The following is a 22,780-nucleotide window of genomic DNA, read 5'->3' on the forward strand; positions in this document are numbered from 1 at the left end:
CTTGGGATTCAGGGTACATTGGTTTATTCGTTATCCTTTTTTTTTTTTTTTTTTTTTTTTTTTTTTTGTAATTCACCATCATTGCACCAAATTTGGAAATAACCTATAACAAACTATTTCTATTTCGTTTTACCTTATTTATAGATGATCATTGTATTTTTTAGAGAATGAATTAAAAAAAAAATGAGTATTCATATACGGCCATACCTAATCATCCTCATTGGCGTGATACTTTCAGTTTCCACGAATGAGTTAGTCTAAAATTCAAGTTTTGAATTACAACAGCTTTCCTATAAAAATAAGGATCCATATCACGTAAAAAGAAAAAAAAAAGTCAATTTATTCATAAAAAAAAAAAGGACTACGCTAACTGATAAACTCTAAAGTCACTTCATCCAATTATCCACATCACGTCCATATAATTCCAAAAATTGGTCTCTTGACATTGTTTTGTACCCAGCATGATCATAATCTTGAGCTTCTTTTATTGTTCCAGAGGTGATAATAATCATATTCGGGTCCACTTTTTGTAAATCTGGTTCATCTGCACGTAGCTAATTTGATAGAGATCATGAGATGATTTGAATATTATCTTTTTCTTTTTATATTTTACCTTTGCACCAGCAGCTTTGGCTAAGTCTTGAGCGTCGGTTCTTTTGATACCAGTGGAAGAAGTAAAGTAAAGTTTCTTGTTAGAAAAGAAATTAGGAGTTTTTTGTCGTAATAATATATATTCTTCTTCATCTATGAATTTTGATAGTCAAGAACAAAAAAATAAAAAAAAATATGAGTATTAAAAATATATTTTTTTTGATTTGTATTTTTCTAACATTACCTATAAATTGAGACGCTGCTATGGATGCAATCAACCATTTTTCAGATACAATGGATTTCCCACTGGCCAAAGCACATAATATATTTGGAGTCCTTTTAATGCTGTCAATCACCAAATGTGTACAGAGTTCCCAATTGTAAACAACAGTAGCTCCCATTGCATTGATCGCTCTATGGTATCGAGACTAAAACAACATAAAGTAAATCAATAAAGTCAACTTCCTTTTTTTTTTTTCTTTACCTTGCGATCACCAATACTTGAAGCCAGCATGATTAAAGGAGTTGATGCTATAGAATTGGAGACAGATAATCTATTGCTGGAGCGTAATCGACGTATGGTTGGTATAGGAGTGGAGGATCTACTTTGATGAATATCAGTTTGATTGTTGAGCGAAGATATAGGTTGATTTTCTGGTGATAATTCATTTGAAGAGGTATCGTCTAATTGATGATGTGTTTGATTCAAAGCTGGAAGTTGATTCTAAATAGATAATATATATAAAAAATAAGATCAATCGTCATTCCCTATTATTCTCTTTTTTTTTTTTTTTTTTTTTTTTTTTTTTTTTTTTTGCTTCTTACTTGTTCTTTCCGCATTTCTTGTTCGTTGGACGATTGCTCTTTTGCTGGAGTTTTGTCAATGTTGTCGTCATGGTGATCATGGTGTAAAACTGCCTCTTGAAAGGTATCAAAGTCTTGATCCGGGAAAGAGCTGGGAACGGTTTGGGATAACGACGAAAGTGAGCTGCTTTGTTGAACCAATTGATGCCTTTGATCAGTAGAAGAAGGGTTGTTCTCATACTGGGCCTCTTGTTTGACATCTTGAGTAGGGAAAGTGCTTTCAACATTTGTTTGAGAGTTCACAGTATCTTCTGGAATAGCTGGTAATGGCTGCGATAATGATGATAATGATGACGATGAATGTTGTCGTGCTGATGAACCTTGGGATGTTCGATGTTGAGATTGAGAGGAATCATTGTTGCTGCTATTGGTGTTGTCAGAAAGGCCACCAGTATAAGAGTACAAAGAGGTATCCGTGATAGGTTGTTGGTATGATCGTTGTTGAGCATCCAAAAGCAAGATTGTTTCCGCATCTGACAATATACTACTTGAACCAAGTGATTCCGCTAGCGCTATAAACATATATAAGTAAATCAATATAATTAAAAAAAAAAAAGTTAAAAAAAAAAAACTTACCGGAGATATCTTTTTCCTTGTCAGAGATAGACCATTGGCGTTCCAAGTAACCACGTTGTTTTTGATCAATCGATCCACGAAGAGGAACCACATCAGAATAACCTTGTAATGGAAGAGTAGAAGTAGTACCAGTCAAATCGCTGAAACCTCTTTCCAAATTCTTGTTTTGTACTGCAGTTTCCAAACGATGGCGATCATATTTACGTCCTTTCACTGGTCCTGCATCAAGATCTTCACTTTTAGAGCGAAACAATCGTCGGCGAGCTTCCATTTCCAACTGAGCATGATCTTGACTGGTTTGACTAATGGAACCAATGGAGAAGTTTTGAAAAGAGAAATCCGATGATAAAAAAGAAAGTGAGTTGTTGTTTGAAGAAGAGTGAGTACCTGAAAGGTTTGGTGAAGTTTCGTGGTTCTCAGTAGGAGGCGCAGCGTTTTCTCCTGTTGTAGTTGTCGTTGTTGTCGCGGTCGTAGTGAGATCTACTTCAGACGGACTAGTGTAATCATAAGGAATAGTAGGAGGCAAGTCATCTTGACTTGTTTGATCTTGATGATGACTATCTTGCGATCTATCAGTGTCAGTCATTTCTAACACTGGTCAGATCTCAAAATAAAATAAAAAAGGAGGGGAAAGAAAAACAAAAAAAAAAAAAAATGGGAAGACATAAAAAGAAAAAAAAATAATCGAAAATTGAAGTACCGGTGGTGCCCACATCCTTTTTGAGGTGGTGGTACATTCCCATATATAACAATTAGCATAAAAATCTTACTGTTATTGAGAATACTGTTATTGAGAATAATGTGATGGTCAATGACATTTTCATAAATACATACAATCCATCATTATTCATCATTATTTATCATCGGTCAGCAAATCAATCAGTCGTTTGTTTAACCAAGATGAATCTAATGTTTCTTTATGGCTATCATATTACTGTATACAATAGTCCTTCAAACCAAGACAAATAAACGACAAAATAATATAGTAAAATGATTGATATTTATTAGAAAAGAGTAAAATCATATATGTATATAAGATAGAATCACGCTATCAGAAGGTAAAGTCAATATTCTCATGATGCCATAGTGTCTATTGTGATTAAAAAAAAAAAAGAAAAATCATCTTTCGTCCTCCCGTCTTAAAATGTCATCGTAGGCTACGTAGAAAAATCAAGTCTTGAGAAAGTCAGTCGCATTTTCTTTTTACTTGTATCAGATCTAATCATGCCAATGGATGAGCGCAAATATCAACCGATTGTTCCTGTTGTATAATTATTAAAGTTTCATGTTGTTGTACAATCATCCATATGTGCGATTAAAAGATATCCTTGTTGATTCATTCGTATTATTCATTCAATTCCGTACCTATATAAAAAAAAAAAAGAGTCCGGGGCACTACAAATTGGGCAAAGTATATATATAGCAACTATATATATATATGATTCAGCTGTTGTTTATTCGAGTATATAAATGGGATAGATAGTACAAAATATAGATGAATATATGAACAACAACAAAAAAAAAAAAAAAAAAAAAAAAGAGGAATATAAATAATAACAATAATAAAATGGAAGTATACAAAAAAAAAAGCATCAAGAGAGATAGGAATCAAGCTTTAATCCCATGACCAAGAAATAGGGACACGACCGGCAGCAAGATCAGCGATTTTGGCAAAGGCAGCTGGAGAAAGATCAAGGCTTCCTTTCTTACAAGGAGGACAAGTATCGACCTATAAATAACACAATGAGTTTGTTGTACTATAATATAAGGGGTGATTACTTACAATTTTGACACGGACAGTTCCCTTGGGTCCTTTCACCTTGGCGTATTTTCCACAGTTAGGGTTCTTGTTTGGATTAGGGACTACACCCATTTGAGGAGCATTCTATAGAAATAAGGTTTTAGTAGACGTCTTTTAAGCATTTGTTTCAAGTATATAAAAGAAGACCCTTACCAAGGCAGCAATCATATCATGATCAGTATTGGTGAGACCACTATAAATGATTCATTGTGATTTGGTGATGTTGTATATGTTGTGGATGGTCGCGTAGTTGAGTGAATAAACATATATATATATATATTAAAAAGAAAAGGTCATGATGAATGATATAAAAATAAATAAGATGATCATTATTATTATTTTTTTTTTATTTTATTACCAGGAGCCTACGCCAGCATTGTAATAAGTTCCATCACCTTTAAAGGTACCACCACTTGAACCCTTCTTGGATTTCTTTTTCTTGGATTGAGTCTTTTTTTTGTTCTTGGATTGAGTCTTCTTTTTGTTCTTGGATTGAGTCTTCTTTTTGTTCTTTGAATGATGAGATTTCTTTTTCTTTCCACCACGAGCTTCAAGGTGAGGAGAGGAAACAAGATCATCTTTATCGACAGGAATGGAAACATCAACACCAAGGTCCACCCAACGTTTTTCAACAGAGGAAGAACCAGGAGTTGAAACATCAACACCAAGATCCACCCAACGTTTTTCATAGGAGGAAGAACCTGGGGTAGACACTTCTGTAATAGGAGCAAAATGAGCATCTTGTACCAACATCAAACCAGCGATGGCAGCCAACATCCAAGTCGTTGTACGGAGCATGATAGTAATGGATCAAAAAAAAGGAGTTTTTATTTTAAGATATATGTTTTTTTATATATATATATAAAGAATGGAAAGAGAAAAGAAAGGTAAGGGGGGAAAGTAAGGGAAAAAAAAGGTATTGGTAAAGATACCACAAAAAAAAAAAAAATTGTAAAGAAAAGAAAGAAAAAGAAGATAGAAAAAAAAAAAAGCATGTCTATTTCATTATATTACTCAATTAGTTGAATCTATTCTCCGCTGGAGACACAAAATTTTGTTAAGAAGACAAAGAGAAAAAAAAAAAAGCACAGTATCAATTAAAAGTAGTAATGGTCCGTTCATCGTTTTATAATTAGATAATAATCATAAATATTGATGTCATTAGATTCTCTCCTATTTCACTTTATATATATATATATATATATACCACTCCCTCTAAAAGTAGTCAATCAGTATTGAAGGCGGCTTATGAATCAAAGATGGAATAGTGATTATTACCTTCTTTGTGTCAAGGTGATACAAGCAAGTTAATTGTCGGTAAGGAAAAAAAATAGAGAAAACATTTTTTTCTTTTTTTTATTAAAACGGGGATTTCTGTACGAAATAAAACAATAGATAAAAAAAAAAGTGTTTTTTTTTTATTAAGGAGTTCATATGTAGGGGTCTAACTAATGATTCATAACATGATCTTCTTGTTCATCATCCAAATTGTGTAGTTGTTTCCCAACAAGATAAGTATCATCCCTGACTACCCGCATCCATAAATTGATCAATTTCATTCCCAATATGACGACACCAAATCCAATTATCAGACAAAAGACAATAGGATAAGCACATCTAAACATCAATAATTTCATAGATAGATCTTGTATACCTATATAAAAATAAAATAATCTTAGTATACTTATTATTATTATTATATTATTGTTATTATTTTACCTAGTAATTGAATCATCATCCAAGCCAATCCTCCAGGAATCATCATAGATAATATTATACCCAATAGCAAAGGTCCAAAAATAGTACGAGTCAAATGGTCAATATTCAATAATGTCAGTCCATCCGAAATATATTGATCTAATATCCTTTGCCATTGGTTAGTAGGTAAAAGATATATCACACCATGAATAATACCAAGATAAAGAATTCCATATGACCAATCTTCTGCTAAGTGAAGTACCAGCGTATGATTAGAAGATGAATAACGTATTGGCATAAACACGTATAAATCAATCGCTACCCCTACGAATAACGGAATCACCCATCCAATCATCAATGTCAGATACACCATCTTGCACCCCTAAAGAAAACAAGTTTTTTTAGTTTTTTTTTTTTTTTTTTTTTTTTAATTCCACGAGTCGGGTCTTCCTTTTCTTTTTTATTTTTTTTACCAGGATTATCTTTTGTTGCACATGTTTCAAAAACCGAGTCAAAAGCACCATCCATCCTCCATGAATATGTCTATTCAGACAATAATCCAATCCACGAGCAAGCCAATTGATGGAAATACTAAGTAACACCATAACATAAGCACCTATCACAAATGCATAGAGATCATGGACTTGTTTGCCACCAAAAAGATACGTTTCAAAAATAGATCTTCCCAAAAGTACTATTTAGGAGAGTCAGTGTCACATCATCTTTATTTTATTTTATTTTATTTTATTTGATTTGATCACTTACATGGCGCCACAGTAATGGAACAAGTCATTACTGAACCAGAGAACCACATTGAGAACAAGAACAAAATCACCTGCAAAGAAAAAAAAACATTGAGAATCCAATCTTTTTTTTTTTTTTTTTTTTTTTTTTTTTTTTGCTTACCCTGATTTCAAAATGAGGAGGAATATAAACAATTGTAGTATTGTGTTCTTCACCACCATTATCTTCATCAGCTGCAGGATGCCCTAGATGTTTTTCCATAGGATCAAGAGGTTCAAGAGTTATTGGATCCACCGGTACCATCATTCTTCGTTCAGGACGTACCATGACACTATCACGTTTCGGAACACGCACCAGTTGTCCATCCGATTGAAATGACACGACTTTCATTTTGTTATCTATTATCACATCATCATCGTGTTGACGAGAACATGTTTCACGTAAAAGCCAGGATTTCCATGTAGGACGAATAAAACAACCCTCTTCTTCAGGATATCTACCACCAAACATGAACGAAGATAATCGAAGTCGACAAGAAGCTGCATGCCACCATAATGTCAACACCTGTTTACAAAAAGCACGAGGTTTGATATATGCCACCAAAAGAGGAATAAGAAATTGTGCAGCCAAAATATCAATTGCTAATGTCGATAATGGTTCACTACATTAAAAAAAAAAGAAGAAGAAAAGTTAGGCATCCATTTTTTTCTATTCATATATTTCTTATCTATTTTACTCAAAAGGCCAACGAAGAGGATAAATACCAGCATATTGACTCACACCCCAAGTAACAGTGCCTATGCCAATCACAATCAAAGCCAAATAGATCAAAGCACCTGTACAAATCTTGCGAAGCAAAAGCAAGAAAGGTCGTTGCATAATTTCTTGTACCGGATGGAACTGAGGATCATTGGGATCACGAATAAACCACAATACACCAGGTCGCACAATTTCTCGGCAGAGTGTGACAAACATTGCAAAATGGAACATGAAGCCAGTGCCAACAAGCCAATGAAGAAAACTACTTGAGTAAGGATGCATTATTGCAAATGTCCATCGAGTGGAAATGGAGGCATTAGCAATCAAGGGTAGAGTCGCCAAATCCAAAAGAATACCACAGATCAAAGGAAGTACCACCAATTCCAATGCTACAAAGGAAAATACCTTGAAAAAGATGCCTTGTTGTCGAATGAGTTCATCTATTGATTGTTGTATGTATGTCTTCGTGTTGGATTGTTGTCGATAACAAGTCAAATACCAAAAACATATCAAGAACAATACCGAATAGCCCACCAGCGTACAAACACTTCGATCCAATCCGGTATGCCCCTCAGCAAATTGGTGCCATCGTTGTGTGATTCTTCCCAAAAAGTAGACCAGTTTATGAGTACTTAATTTCCAAAATTCCATGTCCATTTTATGTTGTTGCCTAATATGCATTGTCGATAAGGATGGTATTGTCACATTTTTGTCGTGTAATGTCATAAATTTGTTGTTGATGGTGATACTGGTTAATGTGTGCCCTCTGTGGAAGAGAGACCATGTCAATGTCGTACAAGCATTCAAGGCATGAGTGAAGAAGGGTTGTCCAAGAATATTCCCAGAAAATAATTCAAATAACGTGGTAAGCCTTGATGATGAAGAAGTTGTCGTTGTTGTTGTTGTCAAGTAACGATCAAGGATGTAATCCATAATTGGGTCAGTGACATATTGTAGGACATGACCTATTGTTCGAACAAAGCTGATAGGATGAACCTAAAAAAAAATCATAATAAACAAATAAAAAAAAAATCATATCATAAATTGAGTTGTATGTTCAAAAAAGGAAATCAATAACTAATGATTTACTTACCAAAATAATCAAACGGCCAATAATATAAGGAATCCAAACGGCGATACCAAGACAGAGACAGATCATCACACATACAAGAACAGAGTTTTGAAGTAATAACCACGGATTGCCACGCATACCAATAGCTTCTAGAACGCCATCGATATCATCTTCAATAAATAAATCATCCTCGTCATCGTCATCATCATCATTGTCGTTATTCATATCCACAATTTCACTCGGTTCCATCATTCTATTGGCTTGATTCGAGGTATATCTTTGTTGTGTTGGTATTTGTTCTATTTGTGTTATGGAGGAAGATGGTGTTGATACCGAAGACCTGCTGCGAGTATCGTCATTATCACTGATAACGTGTTCAAGTTTGTTATAGGTTGAAGATGGTGATTCCGTGTCATTCCGCTTTTGACTTTGTCGAATAGAAGAAGATTTATTTTGAGTTGATGGTGGGTACAAATTGGTCCACGTGTTAATGGTATGTTCGTGTTGGTATCGTGAGAATAAAGTGGTATCGCCATCAAAGTTGTCAGTGTCTGTTGTTGTAGTAGTAGCAGTAGTAGGTGATCTATCGTTTCCGTTTGATTTCCCTTTCCTATCCTTATTTGTTGTAGTGGATGATGATCGTAGATAATCACCTGAGTAGAACGGTTGTTGCTTTTTTTGGTTACTGTTTTGGAGATCATCCCAGGAGTATCGTTTGAAGGCGTTCGCTGGGTCTTGAATCATAATACTTTGCATCATTCGTTGTACTTGAGCTTCATCTTCGTCATCATTCGTAAGACCAAATGGATCATCGTTCTCGTTCTCGTATAGTGGGAGTTGTGTCATTGAATCATTATTCATTTGCTGTCGTTCTAGTTCATACTGTAAATCAAGTTGTATACCTTCCAATTTGTTTTTGATATCAATACTACTTCTGGGTATAGGTTGTTCATGATCATCCATATCATCTAATGCATTCAATAAAGCATCTACAGCCATCTGTTGTCGAGCTAATGGTGAAAGTGATGAATTATCGATAGTAATAGACTCTTGTTGATAAGTTGTATTGGTAAGATCTTGTTCCAATTCGACATCTTGATTGGTTTCTACGGGAGTGTTTTGAATGACCCATTCTCTGAAGAGGTAACCAGCTACCACAACAGTGATGATGAGTAAAGTAATGATTTGTCCTTCAAAACAATCAGCCAGGAATTCACTAATAAAATAATAATAATGATAATAATAAAAAGGATGAGATTCAAATATACATTCTAATCATATTTTTTTTTTGTTATTATTATTTACGAAATACTATAGTTAAATAGTGGCGTGTTATTTGATTTGTCAAAAGAAGAACCAATACTTTCACTTGACCAAAAATATAAACGCCAAATCCATAAAGTCACATAGGGTAATAAGATCAACCATACAGTAAGAACTAAAAGGGCGCGAATACTTGTCTTGAGTAAAGAACCGAAACGAGAAAGACATTGACCAGCGATGACATGAAGAGGCATACGTGTAGGCATATCATGTCGATAGATTGGTGTAAATTTAAACGGTTGTTCACAAAGTTCACAATACCTAAAAAAAAAAAAAAAAGTTCGTGTCAAAAGAAAACTAAAAATAGGATAGATGAACTTTACTTTTTTTTGCTATGTGATAACCATTCTAAAAGACTAAATGGAAAGGAGAACAATTGATCCCCCCGAGAATAAATAATAATAATAATAATAATGAAAAAGTGAGTATTTTTGAATAGTAATATGGAGATAGTTATTATTTCAACTCCTTACCAATCTTGATGTACATAACGAATGCTACCAGAGCATTTACAAGGATGGTATAAAGGATGTTTGAGAGTGGATTCACATCTACAAACTCGACATATTTCTATTAAAAAAAATAAATAAATAAAAAATAAAAAAAAAATCAAATAAAAAAAAATGGATCAATATTATTATTATTATATATTTACCTTTATCTTCTTCCATAATAATAAAAGAAATATATATATATATGAAAAAAACACACAGTGTTTAAATCAATAATGAAAAGAAAATAATAATAATAATAGTAAATAATAAATAATAATAGAAAAGAAGAAAAAAAAAAAAAGAAAAGAAGAAAAAAAAAAAGAAGAAGAAAAGAAATATATGAATCAATTGTTCCTATCAATTTCTTTTTTTTGTCGTCTCCTTACTTTCATTATTTAAATCTCAGGTTGCCTTTTTTGTCTTTTCTAACTTGTCTCTTAAGGTCTCAACATATTGAATTATATGAAAAAAAAAAAAAGATCAACTCCTTATATTTTGATTATAATATGTTGAACTAGTGTCACCTGCCAAATGTTTTACCCACTCCCTGGTAACCAAAAAAAAAAAAAAAAAAAAAAAAAAAAAACTCCACTTATAATCTCAGGGCAAAAAACCCTCTTTCTTTAAAAGAAGAATATATAAAAATAACTTCTTTTATTAGAAACACTCCCGAAGTGTGACTACCGGAGTATCAATGCTCATGCGAAACGGAAAAAGGAACGGAAACGGGCATTTAAAGTAAACCGATTCAAACTAAAATGAAGAGTTTTTAAGTAAAGAAAGGGAAAGAAATAAAAAAAAAAGGCTGTGTTTTTTCATTCATTAAAAATAATAAATCATTATCATTAAGAAAATATGTTTTTTTTTTCTACTCTGGAAAGATGATACAAAGAGTAACATTGAGGGGAGTCGCGCAAAAGGGGTCAAAGTAACACAAGATATTAAGTCCAATCGATATTCCCTTTGTGTAACCTTCTGCCAAAATAGACTCTATCCATACTCACACAATTTTTTTGTAATCCTCTAATAACCAAAAAAATAAAAAAAAAAAATAAGCATTTTTTTTTTTCATTCTATTCCTTTTTTTCCTTTTCTCCTCTTTTTCTTTTTCATTTTTCATTTTTCATTTTCATTTTTTTTTTTATACATTCGCTGGTTCGAAAGACAAAAAAAAAAAAAAAAAGAAAACTTCTATTATTTTCTTTGCTTCTTTCCTTTATATCATTACAACTCTCGACGAATCATTTCGATTTTTCTTTTTTTTTTTTTAAAAAAAAATAATGTCACAGTCTAATCAATATCATCAATACGAACAAACTTCTTCTTTTGGAACATCGACACAAAGTACAAGTAGTGATATTAGTTATCCACCGGATTACGCAACTTTTATGAACGAACCTTTACCACCTATTCCCGGTCAAACATCTAATATGAAATATCATCCTCGTACTGCAGCAATACATAATTTTACAGATGATGCCTTAGCAATGATGGACAATTTAAACTACGACGACGCAGACGATGGTTTAATAGGTAAATAAGAAGAAAAAAGAAAAAAGAAAACGATATAGTGGGAAAAACTCTATCTTTTTTTCTTTTTTTTTTTTTCACAATAGAAACGGAATTAGATTATCGTAAAAGGGAATCATTGATCAATCAACTGATTACGTCGGAACAAGCATATAAAAAGTCATTGGATTTGGTGGTCAGCATATTCTTAGCTCCATTAAAAAAGGATTCAAAACAATCATCATTTAGTTTCCTAGGTTCTCGTAAATTGGTTTGTACTGAACGTGAAATAAAATGGCTTTTTGGTAATTTTGAAACTATTGTTCAAATTCATGATACTTTTCTTACTTCTCTGGAACAACGGTAAGACAAAGTTTTTTTTTTTTTAGGTTACATAAAAAAAAAAAACTTTTTTCAATGTCTCTCATATACCTTTCTTTTTTAGTCTAAGGATTTGGGGTCCCACTCAGATCTTGTCTGATGTATTTCATTCTTTGGTAAATCGTAAAAAAAAAAAAAAAAATCATGATGATGAGGGTAACTCTTTATCTTATTCTTTTTTTTTTCTTTTTTTTTTTTTTTTTAATATATAGTTTCCAATGTTGGAAGCTTATCATGGGTACCTTAGTAATTATGATATTGCTATGACAACGTATGAACGATTAACAAAGTATCAACCATTTAAAAAATTCATCGATGTAAGTTACTTAAAAAGATCTTATCATGTAAGGTTTCAACATGGAACCTAATTGTTTCTTTTGATCTCATTCTTCCCATGTTTCTACTACCTAATATAGCATGCGCATAAAGATCGTGCTTTGAAAGGCGCCACTTTACTATCCTTACTTCAAATTCCAGCTGGGTGTATTCATCGGTATGAGAAACTGATCAGTGGTATATCGGAAACTACCGCTATGGATCATCCTGATCATCGTCAGTTATTATATTGCAAACAAAAAATTCAAACTTTTGCTTCTGGTATTCTTCCAAGGTAAATAGAAAAAAAAAATAGACCCCATTTCCTCTCCGCTTTATTTTTTTTTCTTTTTTTTTTTTCTTTCTCTTATATTTTTGTTTCTCATTTTTCAGGGTGAATGACGCTGATAATGTGGACCAAGTACTCATGATACAACAAGCATTAGTAGGTGCACCATTTGGAGTCAAGGCACAACGACGATTAATCTTGCAAGGTCAATTAGCACGTGTAGTGATGAATGCCAAATCTATGGGAGAAGAACGCACTTACATTCTCTTTTCCGATCTTCTTGTCTTTGTCCGACCGAAACAAGAAGGTCAGCGTACAGTGTTGCAATATAAAGGTCATATTGGTCTTGAACGTGCTCGTGTACGTGCTTTACCTAATGAAGATGCGGCTGGTCAAGAATATTGTATTGAAATTGTTTCCTCTTTCCAAGGTGTGGATAATTTGAACTCGACTTTTATGGGCTCCTCTACCACTCATATTCTACATACACGTAGCTTGGAAGAACAAAATACTTGGATTCGGAAATTGGATAAAGTCATTGCCCGTTTGGATCGTGAAGCTACAAGAAATAAAGGTAAAAAGGATATGAATTAAGTAAGGATTTCATAAAAACAACACAAAAAAGAAGAAAAAAAAAACAGGTGAATAGCGTTGTATATGTATGTGTGACGATGATGATCATCATCATCTATATATATATATATATATATATATATATATATATATGCCGACATATTGATGACTTTAATATGAAAAGGACAATCACTGATTTTTTTTTTTTTTTTTTTTTGAATAGCTGAAGCCACGAGACGTAGAAATGAAAGTCGATCACCACCTCAGTCATTACATCGTGTTGGCACCAGTTCCAAATTATCTGTGACAAGTTCAGCTTCTACCAGTGGAAGCGATAGACAAACACTATAAAAAAATCATTTTATTTCTTACCATCTATTATCGTATTAGTACATTCCCTAGTTATACCATTATTAGTTATTATTATTTTTACACATTACATCTTAGTTTCTTACATATACAATAAAAAAGCATAAAACCGTTGTACAAAACAAATGAATGGCGTCATTATCAAAAAAAGGGAAATTTCGTCTATTGTTGGATGTATCACAGAATACGTATAGGGAAGAGGCGTCATCAGGCATCATCCAAAAATCATTACATCCCATCTTATCCATCATCCATCTTTTCTCATCCCATCCTATGTCATCCATGATCATCATTGTCAAAAAAAAAAATACTATTTATTATATAAAAAAAGAAGAAGGAAAGGTGGGAAACTAACAACATCATCATACGAACATGCTAATTTGTAAAACGAAATCAATAATAGAGAACAAAAAAAAAAAAAGGTATATAGATGTATATATAAATATAGATATAATGTGGAAGGTTAAACTAAAGATGAAAGGAGGAGAACTATAAAACTAAAAAAAAAAAAAGATCCAATCAAAACGGTTTTTTATTCAGTATCGACCCATTCACTTGCCATTGGACCAAAGTATGGAACTTCATATCGTTCCAAAGAAGCACCATCCAAATAAGCTCGATATCTATCATAAAATTATGTTAGAAATAGCCAAATATCATCATTGATTAAAACTTACGATAAATAAAGAATCAAACCAATATCAACGAAAATCAATACCCAGGATAAAAAGTTGGAAATGAAGATCATGATGAATTGAAGGCTCATCAATGATAAGAACATGATCGAAGACTAAACAAAAAAAAAAAAAAGATTTGTCAACAACTGAAAAAAAAAATCTATTTAATCTGTCAAACATATAATCCTCTTTTCCTACAACACACACACACATGGTGTTTTTGTTCGTCTTCCTTTTTTTTACCTGCCAAGCATGAAATCGGACGTAATCATTTTGAGTTTCCAATACCAAGAAGAGCAAGCCTTTGAAAAGAGAGAATTATAAAAAAAAAAAAAAAAAGGATGAACATCGATCTCTAACTGTTGACAAGTATTATTATTATTATTATTATACCTGATAAAGGAGGAAACAAATAAGTCAAAGCAGCTTCGATATCCACACGTATTGGTAAAGTAGTTTCATACTTATTGACACGTAATGTGGGTTGTCTATCTTGATCCAAAAGACCTTGTTCCAAAGTAGAAGACGATGCCATGGAAGCTCCTCCAACTTGATAAGGATTGGGTTCATAAGGTGTTGGTGCTTTTTGTTTCTTTTGTTGTTTTTGATCTTTTCGATTCTCATCAGGAGACGGTTTGTAAGGCGAGAAATCCATCTTTTATCGTAACATACAAAAAAAAAAAAAAAAGAATCGCTTTTGTATTATAAAATAAAAAATTTAAGTATATTATTAATATAGGAGAATTTCATTATAGTTATACCTACTTTAAACTATCAAGTGAAACTAGAAGATATGTATATATAAATATATATATATAAAGGAGAGAGATTGATATAAAAGTTAAAAAAAAAAAAAAAAAAAAAGCCAAGAGACAACACAAAACGACTTGGCGGTTCAAAATAGAAGTGACCAAAAAAAAAAAAAAAAAGACTCAGTCTGCGGAAACCCAAAGAAAACTAATAATTTAGCATAACCAGTACTGTTTTATTGAAGATATGAAGTAAATAATAAACTAAACTAAACTAAAATGTATATATATAAAAAAAAAATTCAAGTAGTGATAGGAGTAACAGGAGAATCGACTTTGTTATATTGTTCCTTGATATCTTTTGTATTATCAGTTGAAGGAGAGCAAAGGACACGACCTTTTTCTAAAGTATACACCTTGGATCCATAAACCACAAATGGAGGACATACACAAAAATCAACAACACCTGAGGTTTGACCATCTTCATCCACCATCAATGCTTCATCAAATAGTTGTACCCTTTCTCTTGTTTCTGCAGCAGCCACATCCACTTCTTGTCCTTTCATTGCAAAACCAAGTGCCATAGAATGTTCGACCAGGACTTGAACTTTAGCACCATAATGTTTCCTTGTATCAGGTTCATGTTTATCATGTTGATATACAAATGGGTATGCTTTGATCAATCCGCCATACAAGAATTTCCAATTGGCCTGAACAGCTTCGTGCAATCGTTTATGAATCTCGTTTCCACTAGTCTTGTTCTTCTTGACCATCACTAATGCTATTTCTTGTCGCAATCGTGTTGAGAAAGCAGGATCATACTTTTCAAACCAAAAGGCCATATCATTGTAATCATCTGAAAGAGAAGTCAATCCAGGAAATACATTCAAATTCATGTTTTGTACAAGAACATCCATCATGAATTTTTCTGTCAACATACGCATGCGATGTAAAGGAAGAGGACTACCCATGGATTCAATACAGTCATGTAGATTGAGCCAGAAAGTACGTAGTGCTCTTGTTGCTGTCACTGGATCCGCCTGTTCCAATAATTCATCTGCCAGTTCTCGAATTAATTTCTTGAGTTGTTTGAGCTTACTACTGATAGAGTCCAAATCATCCATAGTTGCTCTCATCGATTGCAAATGTTCACGGTAGTTTGTCTCTAGTTGTTGTTGCGCTTCTGATCGTTGTTGAATTTTGACTTTCATTTGTTCCAGTCGTTCTTGCATACTTTGTGAGTCAATTTTGTACTGTGATCGTTCCACTTCTAAATTATCCAAAACATGTCGTCGTTGATAAAGTTGTGATCGAAGTTGTGCAACCAAAGGATGAACTGGTGCTGGTGCAGGAGGTTCAGTGGTAGTTGGTGATGTATTTTCGTTTTGTTTTTCTACAGAGCCGTTTGTTTTGTCGCTAGATGGTTGTTTTTCCAAGGATGCTGATACTGAGTTTTGAGGAGACTGAGGAGGCGAATTAGACTTGTCTACATTATCAATAGTTTCAGTTGATGATACTTTATTATTATTATTATTATCATTAGTAAGTTGTTGTTGAGTGTCGATGGATGAAGGTTTTTCAGTTATTTCTGTAGTAGTGAGCTTTTCTTCTTCTTGGATTGACTTTTCGTTTTCCATTGAAACTAAATATAATTATATATATATATATATATATATATATATATTTAATAAAATGATGAGATTTCCTTTTTTTTTTAAAAAAAAATAAATAAAAATAAACAGTAGTACCTTTTGTTTTATCAGCCATGTCGAACTATTTATATATGTATACAAGTAAAAGATAAGATGACTTTTTTTTTAACAAGGAAAAAGTACACAAGTAAGTAAAATTCGGTATATACAAAAGAAGAGGGAGAAAAAAAAAGTTTAAAAGAAAAAAAGAAAGGGGGTGAAGGAGACAAAAAGTAAAAAAAGAAAAAATAAACCGCCAAAATAATATAAAAATGGCGGCGATTGGAAGTTTTGAACAAAAATAAAAAATTACCATCAATGAGAAAGGTCTAGATAGAGTTTTTATTACTATTATTATTATTATTATCTAATGATTCATATTGAGATTCTATATTATTTGATGTAGATCTTGATATTGATTCTTGTACAGTATCTTGTTCATTCTTCTTTCTTGCACGTTCATACAAGAATTTCCTTAATAACTTTGTATTTTTGCTATGTGCACGATATAGCTACAATAAAAAAAAAGAAGAATGAGTGTTTTTTTATATTATTGATGAATGATAATCATCTTACAGCATCGAGTAATATCCCAAGAATTGGAATCAATCCAAGCTTCAAGTTCCGCACGTAATATATAATATATATGTTTTAGTTTTATTATTTTAAGAAAATAGGATGATTCAAACTTACTAAGAAATCCACACTGATATGATATAACATTTGATGTCGAAGAGTTTTTGGTAAATCCGCTTGACAAGCTAATCGATACATAGAAAGGGAAAATCCAAGAGAAATCACTTTACCAACCACTGGTATGAATTCTATATCATAAAACATATTAAAAGAAACGATAAGATAACATATTTCCTTTTTTTCTTTTTCTTTTTTTTTTTTTTTTAAAAAAAAAAAAAAAAAGACAACAACCTAATAATACGTCGTAACCAATCCAACAACAACAGACATAGAACATTTCATCATATGTCTTCATCCGCCGAGTATATTTGTCCAATACATACTGATCACGTTTTGATAATGTCACTTCTGTTCGTTTAATTGTTGTTCGTCGTCGAAACATGATCTATAGAACCAAATGGGAAATAAAATAGAATTAAAAAAAAAAAGGAGAGTGAGAGAAAAGTAATCGGACTTGGTATCGAGTAGATCACAATAAAATAATGAACAAACTTTTTTTTTTCCCACTCCAATTGTAAATGTGATGTTCATACATAATAATCATTTATGTACATATGAAATCATTCTTGAGATATGAATATTCATAATTATACACACACACAAAAAAAAAAAAAAGATGATCTATATAATTGATTTCAAATCTTTATTTGTACATACACAAGCGATAATAAAGAAAGGGACAGATAATGTATAACAAAAAGTTGAATAGAGAGAGAGAGTGTGTGATGAAGAGTGAAAAAAAAAAATAACACAAGAGGAGAGGATAGGATAAAAAAAAAAGACTTTGTTGATTTAAACCTTGAAACCACGAGAAGCACGCTTACCACGAGCCTTTTCAAACTTGCGACCCTTGGAACGAACATAAGGCTTCTTGTTCTTATGAGGACCAAAACCAAAGTGCTTGACAGCTTCACGAGAGTTCTTGGCACCACGGACAAGGACAGTGTTGGCACCAGTAGGAGCACGAAGAGCCAATTGATCCAAAGTCAAGATTTCACCACCAGCCTTCAAGATACGAGCCTTGGCAGTCTTGGTGACATGGAGAGCAGCAAGAGACAACTTGGGCAAATCCAAAAGACGAGAGTCATCAGTCACAGTACCAACAACAACAAAGGTCTTGTTGGCAACATCCTTCTTGGCAGCATACTTGGCCAAACGGGAAACAGTGACAGGAGGACGGTTGATACGAGACATAAAGAGACGCTTCAACACAACCTTGTTAAAGTTGGCATCGGTACGACGAGCGAGGAAACGATACAACTATTATTTTTGAAAAAAAAAAAGTTAATATTTGATTATATCTTTGCATATATATATATATATATATATATATATATATATATCTCAAGTAGTATTCTTTTTTTTTTTTTTACCTTGACTAGCAATTGCAAGTAGACATTGTCAGACTTGGGAGCAGTACGGTTGCTGTTCTTGACGTGGTGTTTCTTGATGTCAATACCCTAAAGGCAAAGATTAAAACAAAAAAAAAAGGGAGTTAATGTCTAATTTAACAATTTACTCTCCCATTCTTTTAAGATAGAACCTTTTCATCCATCCATCCATTCATTCATTCACCCATCCATCCATCCATCCATCCATCCATCCATCCTTTCATTCATTCAGAGTTCGTCGTTTCGATTCTATCCATATATTTTGACTTGAATTGTTTTATTTCATTTTACTTACCATTGTTGATTATCGACCAAAAGTGATTCCTTCAAGCTAAAAAGAGAAAGAGCGTTTGTAGGTTTTCATATCCAATCATTCTTACACCAAAAAACAAGCGGCGTTTGAAAAAAGAATTAAGATGATGGTTAGCTACACTTTGTTCAATAACATGCCGTGGTGCTTACTATCTTCATTTTCAGCAACGGCCACATCAACCAATTCATTCATTGCCTAAATAATCAGATATCTTCTTGTTTTCATTCAAAAGTCCCACATACAGAGTCAGAAGATAATTTGTTCAGAATTCCTATTTCATTTGACTGTTTTTCAAATCACGGCCTATGCTTCACAAATTCATAAAATAAAATAAAAAATCAGGAGTTGTTGCAGATAGACAGCATCATTCATTGTTTTCTACCGTGTAGAGTTGTGACACACAAGGAACGGAGCTTTGTTGATCGAATTTCATCCATATCATGGAATTTTTTTTTTTTTAGCCAATATGGTTGATGGGTTTTGTCTTAGTATCCATACACGTACATTGACTTTGAAACGCGTCCTTCTATCGCCATACAAGAATACCAAATAATTATTATTGTTGTTGTTGATAAATTATCCGTCGTGGATGTTTCTTTTTCCTGAATACTGACTTGTTGGTGTAAAACGAACCAAAGAAATAGTTGTATAAAAGTAAGCTAAATTTTATTCACTGACACAAAGTTTTCATAAACATAAAAATAGTCATATAAAAGGACGTTTCATGATAAACAGAGTTCAATTAAAATATAGTTTTACAGAATGATAGAGGGGAACAGAAAGAAAAAACGAGTTCTTTCCGGCGGCCATTGAACGAATTTCTCTGAAAAAAAAAAAAAAAAAAAAAAGAGAGCTGATTTTTTTTTTCTTTCTTCCCTTTTTTGTTTATTCTTATCCAGTCCTTGTCTATTTTCAACATGTTACGTTCTGTCACATTGACCTCTTTACGCCGTGTCAAACCAACTCGATCCTTTTCCTTAGTTGTCCAACATATCTCTAGATCCTTCATTTCAACTCCTTCCAAGTAAACAAATAATACCAAACAAAAAAAAAAAAACACGACTATTATTCTTGATATCTATGTACTGAATTATAATGTTTCTCTCTTTCTTTTCTTTTCTTTCCTTTTCTTTTCTTTTTTTATTATTAGTGGCAACAATGATCATAACAAGATGGATTCGAAAACAAAACAAGGACAACAGCAACAATCTTTTACCACACAAACAAAAGGTTCCGATGATGTACGACATTCACTTCTTCAAGCAACATTAGCTCATGTGCCAGAGCATGGCTGGACAATGGAAAGTATTTCTCAAGGTGCAGCAGAATTAGGTTTTCCATCCGTGGTTCATGGTGTATTTCCTGGAGGACCTGCAGGATTGGTGGATACCTATTTGGAAGACTGTCAACAACGATTTGTGCAATTGATGGCAAGTGGACCTGAACAGTACTGGCATCCTAATGCTTCCATGACAGATAAGGTACGTGCTTTGACTGTGCTTCGTTTGAACATGTTGAAACCTTATGCACGACGTTGGCCCGAAGCTGTGTCCATCCTGGCCGTTCCTTCCAATCTCCCTATGGCTATGCATCATTTATCTCAAGTGGTTGATGATATTTGGTACTATGCTGGTGATCGTAGTCCTGATGTAAGTTATACAAAGTTAGATATTATATTTATTTAATATGACTGATGATTATTATTGTCATTTAGATGAACTGGTATACCAAACGTGTTTCATTGGCTACAATTTATTCAGCAACGGAATTGTACATGTCGCAGGATATCTCACCAGAATATGTGGAAACATATCGATTCTTAGATAGAAGATTGAATCAAGCTGAATGGTTAGATGCTACAAGTCGTCAGGTAAGAGTGAGTGAGAGAGAGAGAGATGAATGAAGATAGATATATTTAGAAATGACTTGTATTCTATTCTACTTTACATGAAATTTAGTTGGGAACTATGCTTTCATTCGGTGCTAGAAGTCTGATGGGTGCTATTGCTCAGGTAATGAATATCTTATTTCAAGAAACCATAAGAAATATATATATATTGATCTCTTTTTTTTTTTTTTTTTTTTTTTTTTTTTTTTTTTTTTTTTAGCGTGGTGGTCATTCTTCATGATTTGGTCTGTTCCTCATACAACATTAGTTACAAGCCCCAACTCACACGCACACATCATACACATATCCCCCCTCTTATATAGTTTAGTGTTACTTACATTTCCTTTTTCCAACATGTGTACATTTTGAAATAAAACAAATCATACATTATCATTAAAAAATATTTATTGGAGTAACAAAAGATTTTTATTTCCAAAAAAAAGATGGTATCAAACTATAATACAAAGATGATGAATTAAATAGAGAATATAAAATGAATAATATAATAAAACTAGAATGAAGAAAATAGGAGAACTTGTCAAGGAATAAGCCAGTCGGTACAATGATCCAAGAAGGAGCCAAAGACACGCCGAGAAGATTTCAAACCAGCCCATTGCAACCAAGAAAATACTCTGTCTAGTTCAGGCCTTGATTTTGTTTCTGCTACCAAACATCGTAGCGCCAGTTCAGAAGTTTCTAACCAAAAGGAAGAATGTCGAGCCAATCGATAACATTGCAAAGCAAGTACCATGACCACCGCTAAATAATGAGCCAACATTAATAAACCTTGTTCAACCGCATCCCATAAAGCATGATGAATCCTATGAATGACATGTTTGGCTTTGAAAGAAGAGTGTACCAAAGATGACAAATACGAAGAACAAGAAGAAGAAGTAGTGTGTTGTTTGTATGTTGTTGCTGATGGTCTCATGATACATAAAAGGTCTTGTGTGCCTGTGACAACCGTGGAAAAATGGAAAATTGTATCATACTCCTTTTTCCAATTGTTCAGCTGATCGTTGTTGTTGTTGATAATATCATTATTTCTATCGTTCATATCTTTCAAATCGAATGAATCAAAGTTACATCGAAGATCAAAAGAAATCATGGTGAAATCATCATCATTTTTGTTTTCCTGCAGACATTGAGTCAGCTGTCGTAGTCCACTGCAAAGGATAGGTATATCATCATTATGAACAAATCGCATCAAAGGACGACCAATCATCATCATGTAAGAAGAAGAAGAAGAAGAAGAAGGTGAGAAGACAGATTGAATCACACCATAAGGATTCATTCGTAAAATAAAAGTACTAGGAAAAGACGAGTCCAACATGGTATGGAAGAGTGACGGATCAGAATATAATTTTTCCAACAAGGAGATATCAGCACAATATACAATAGTTGTCAGGGAATCCATATCAGGATGTTCACAAGTCAATAATCGTTTTGGTCTTTGTGATGAGGGTATTTCAACTAAGGTCGTAAAACATAATTGTTGCTCTTGTTTGCTTGGCCAATATGTTCCTTTGAGATCTTTATTGTCAAGTAATTGAATCATTTCTGTTGATGCTGAAAGGATCTTTCGTGTTGTGGAATCAATAACAAGTGATGTAAGACTGTATAATGGACATTCTAATAAACTATGGTTTTTCATAAATAAAAATATATAAAAAAAAAAGAGTAAAGAGAAAAAGGAAAGAAATCGCCCTCTTTTGTACGTTTCAGAAAACTTTATATCCCCACCTTTTTTTTAAGAAAAAAACTCCGTCATCATCATACATATGTACATATGGAGTTGTACACAGTTTTGGGGATATTTAAAAAAAAAAAAAAAGTCAAACCTTACCAGGTTGTGTAACATATTCATCATCAGCATTTCTTTTTGGATAAACCGAATTGGTCCAACTGCAAATCGATAGACAAAAAAAAAAAAAATCATTCCCCTTCTATAGTTTTCTACGCAAGAGCACGTGGTCTGGAAGATCTGGTTTGGTCAAAGCAAATGACTAGGAATGGA

General features: G+C 32.9%; 8 protein-coding genes across 8 annotated transcripts; 2 read left to right on the forward strand and 6 right to left on the reverse strand.

Annotated features, from left to right (window-relative positions):
• Positions 1–176: 176 nt before the first annotated feature.
• Positions 177–2,678, reverse strand: BX664DRAFT_116375 (uncharacterized protein). Its single transcript, XM_051539739.1, has 6 exons — positions 2,032–2,678; positions 1,417–1,961; positions 1,076–1,315; positions 836–1,019; positions 614–744; positions 177–554 (listed from the first exon to the last, which is right to left on the reverse strand). Exons 1-6 carry the CDS (start codon positions 2,615–2,617, stop codon positions 387–389), a joined length of 1,854 nt encoding a protein of 617 aa, XP_051402344.1. The 5' UTR covers positions 2,618–2,678; the 3' UTR covers positions 177–386.
• A 974-nt stretch (positions 2,679–3,652) lies between these two features.
• On the reverse strand, positions 3,653–4,237 carry BX664DRAFT_249553 (RlpA-like double-psi beta-barrel-protein domain-containing protein-containing protein; the record flags this gene model as incomplete). The annotated part of the gene is made up of 4 exons (XM_051540279.1): positions 3,653–3,760; positions 3,815–3,916; positions 3,986–4,025; positions 4,191–4,237. Coding segments are annotated over 4 exons (297 nt in total), but the record flags the coding sequence as incomplete, so codon positions are not given.
• A 1,291-nt stretch (positions 4,238–5,528) lies between these two features.
• Positions 5,529–9,622, reverse strand: BX664DRAFT_260652 (uncharacterized protein; the record flags this gene model as incomplete). Its single annotated transcript, XM_051540640.1, has 9 exons — positions 5,529–5,912; positions 6,025–6,224; positions 6,296–6,365; positions 6,437–6,935; positions 7,011–7,703; positions 7,815–8,029; positions 8,127–8,532; positions 8,989–9,321; positions 9,411–9,622. The coding sequence occupies 9 exons, from the start codon at positions 9,620–9,622 to the stop codon at positions 5,529–5,531; spliced, it is 3,012 nt and encodes a 1,003-aa protein (XP_051402346.1).
• Positions 9,623–11,058: 1,436 nt separating this feature from the next.
• BX664DRAFT_330899 (Dbl homology domain-containing protein) lies at positions 11,059–13,142 on the forward strand. Its single transcript, XM_051545039.1, has 6 exons — positions 11,059–11,455; positions 11,539–11,794; positions 11,877–11,928; positions 12,025–12,129; positions 12,229–12,422; positions 12,521–13,142. Exons 1-6 carry the CDS (start codon positions 11,203–11,205, stop codon positions 13,008–13,010), a joined length of 1,350 nt encoding a protein of 449 aa, XP_051402347.1. The 5' UTR covers positions 11,059–11,202; the 3' UTR covers positions 13,011–13,142.
• Positions 13,143–14,059: 917 nt separating this feature from the next.
• BX664DRAFT_259709 (uncharacterized protein) lies at positions 14,060–14,690 on the reverse strand (the record flags this gene model as incomplete). The annotated part of the gene is made up of 2 exons (XM_051540598.1): positions 14,060–14,337; positions 14,429–14,690. The coding sequence occupies 2 exons, from the start codon at positions 14,688–14,690 to the stop codon at positions 14,060–14,062; spliced, it is 540 nt and encodes a 179-aa protein (XP_051402348.1).
• A 303-nt stretch (positions 14,691–14,993) lies between these two features.
• On the reverse strand, positions 14,994–16,692 carry BX664DRAFT_279085 (uncharacterized protein). Its single transcript, XM_051541432.1, has 2 exons — positions 16,533–16,692; positions 14,994–16,426 (listed from the first exon to the last, which is right to left on the reverse strand). The coding sequence occupies exons 1-2, from the start codon at positions 16,549–16,551 to the stop codon at positions 15,087–15,089; spliced, it is 1,359 nt and encodes a 452-aa protein (XP_051402349.1). The 5' UTR covers positions 16,552–16,692; the 3' UTR covers positions 14,994–15,086.
• A 3,236-nt stretch (positions 16,693–19,928) lies between these two features.
• BX664DRAFT_330920 (rpsU-divergently transcribed protein) lies at positions 19,929–21,164 on the forward strand. Its single transcript, XM_051545040.1, has 3 exons — positions 19,929–20,524; positions 20,590–20,887; positions 20,984–21,164. The coding sequence occupies exons 1-2, from the start codon at positions 20,048–20,050 to the stop codon at positions 20,776–20,778; spliced, it is 666 nt and encodes a 221-aa protein (XP_051402350.1). The 5' UTR covers positions 19,929–20,047; the 3' UTR covers positions 20,779–20,887; positions 20,984–21,164.
• A 46-nt stretch (positions 21,165–21,210) lies between these two features.
• On the reverse strand, positions 21,211–22,439 carry BX664DRAFT_330922 (uncharacterized protein). The gene has a single exon (XM_051545041.1). The coding sequence runs from the start codon at positions 22,415–22,417 to the stop codon at positions 21,302–21,304; it is 1,116 nt and encodes a 371-aa protein (XP_051402351.1). The 5' UTR covers positions 22,418–22,439; the 3' UTR covers positions 21,211–21,301.
• Positions 22,440–22,780: the final 341 nt, after the last annotated feature.

Source organism: Halteromyces radiatus (assembly GCF_025201355.1).
Source record: "Halteromyces radiatus strain CBS 162.75 chromosome Unknown BX664scaffold_3, whole genome shotgun sequence".
Taxonomy (NCBI): domain Eukaryota; kingdom Fungi; phylum Mucoromycota; class Mucoromycetes; order Mucorales; family Cunninghamellaceae; genus Halteromyces; species Halteromyces radiatus.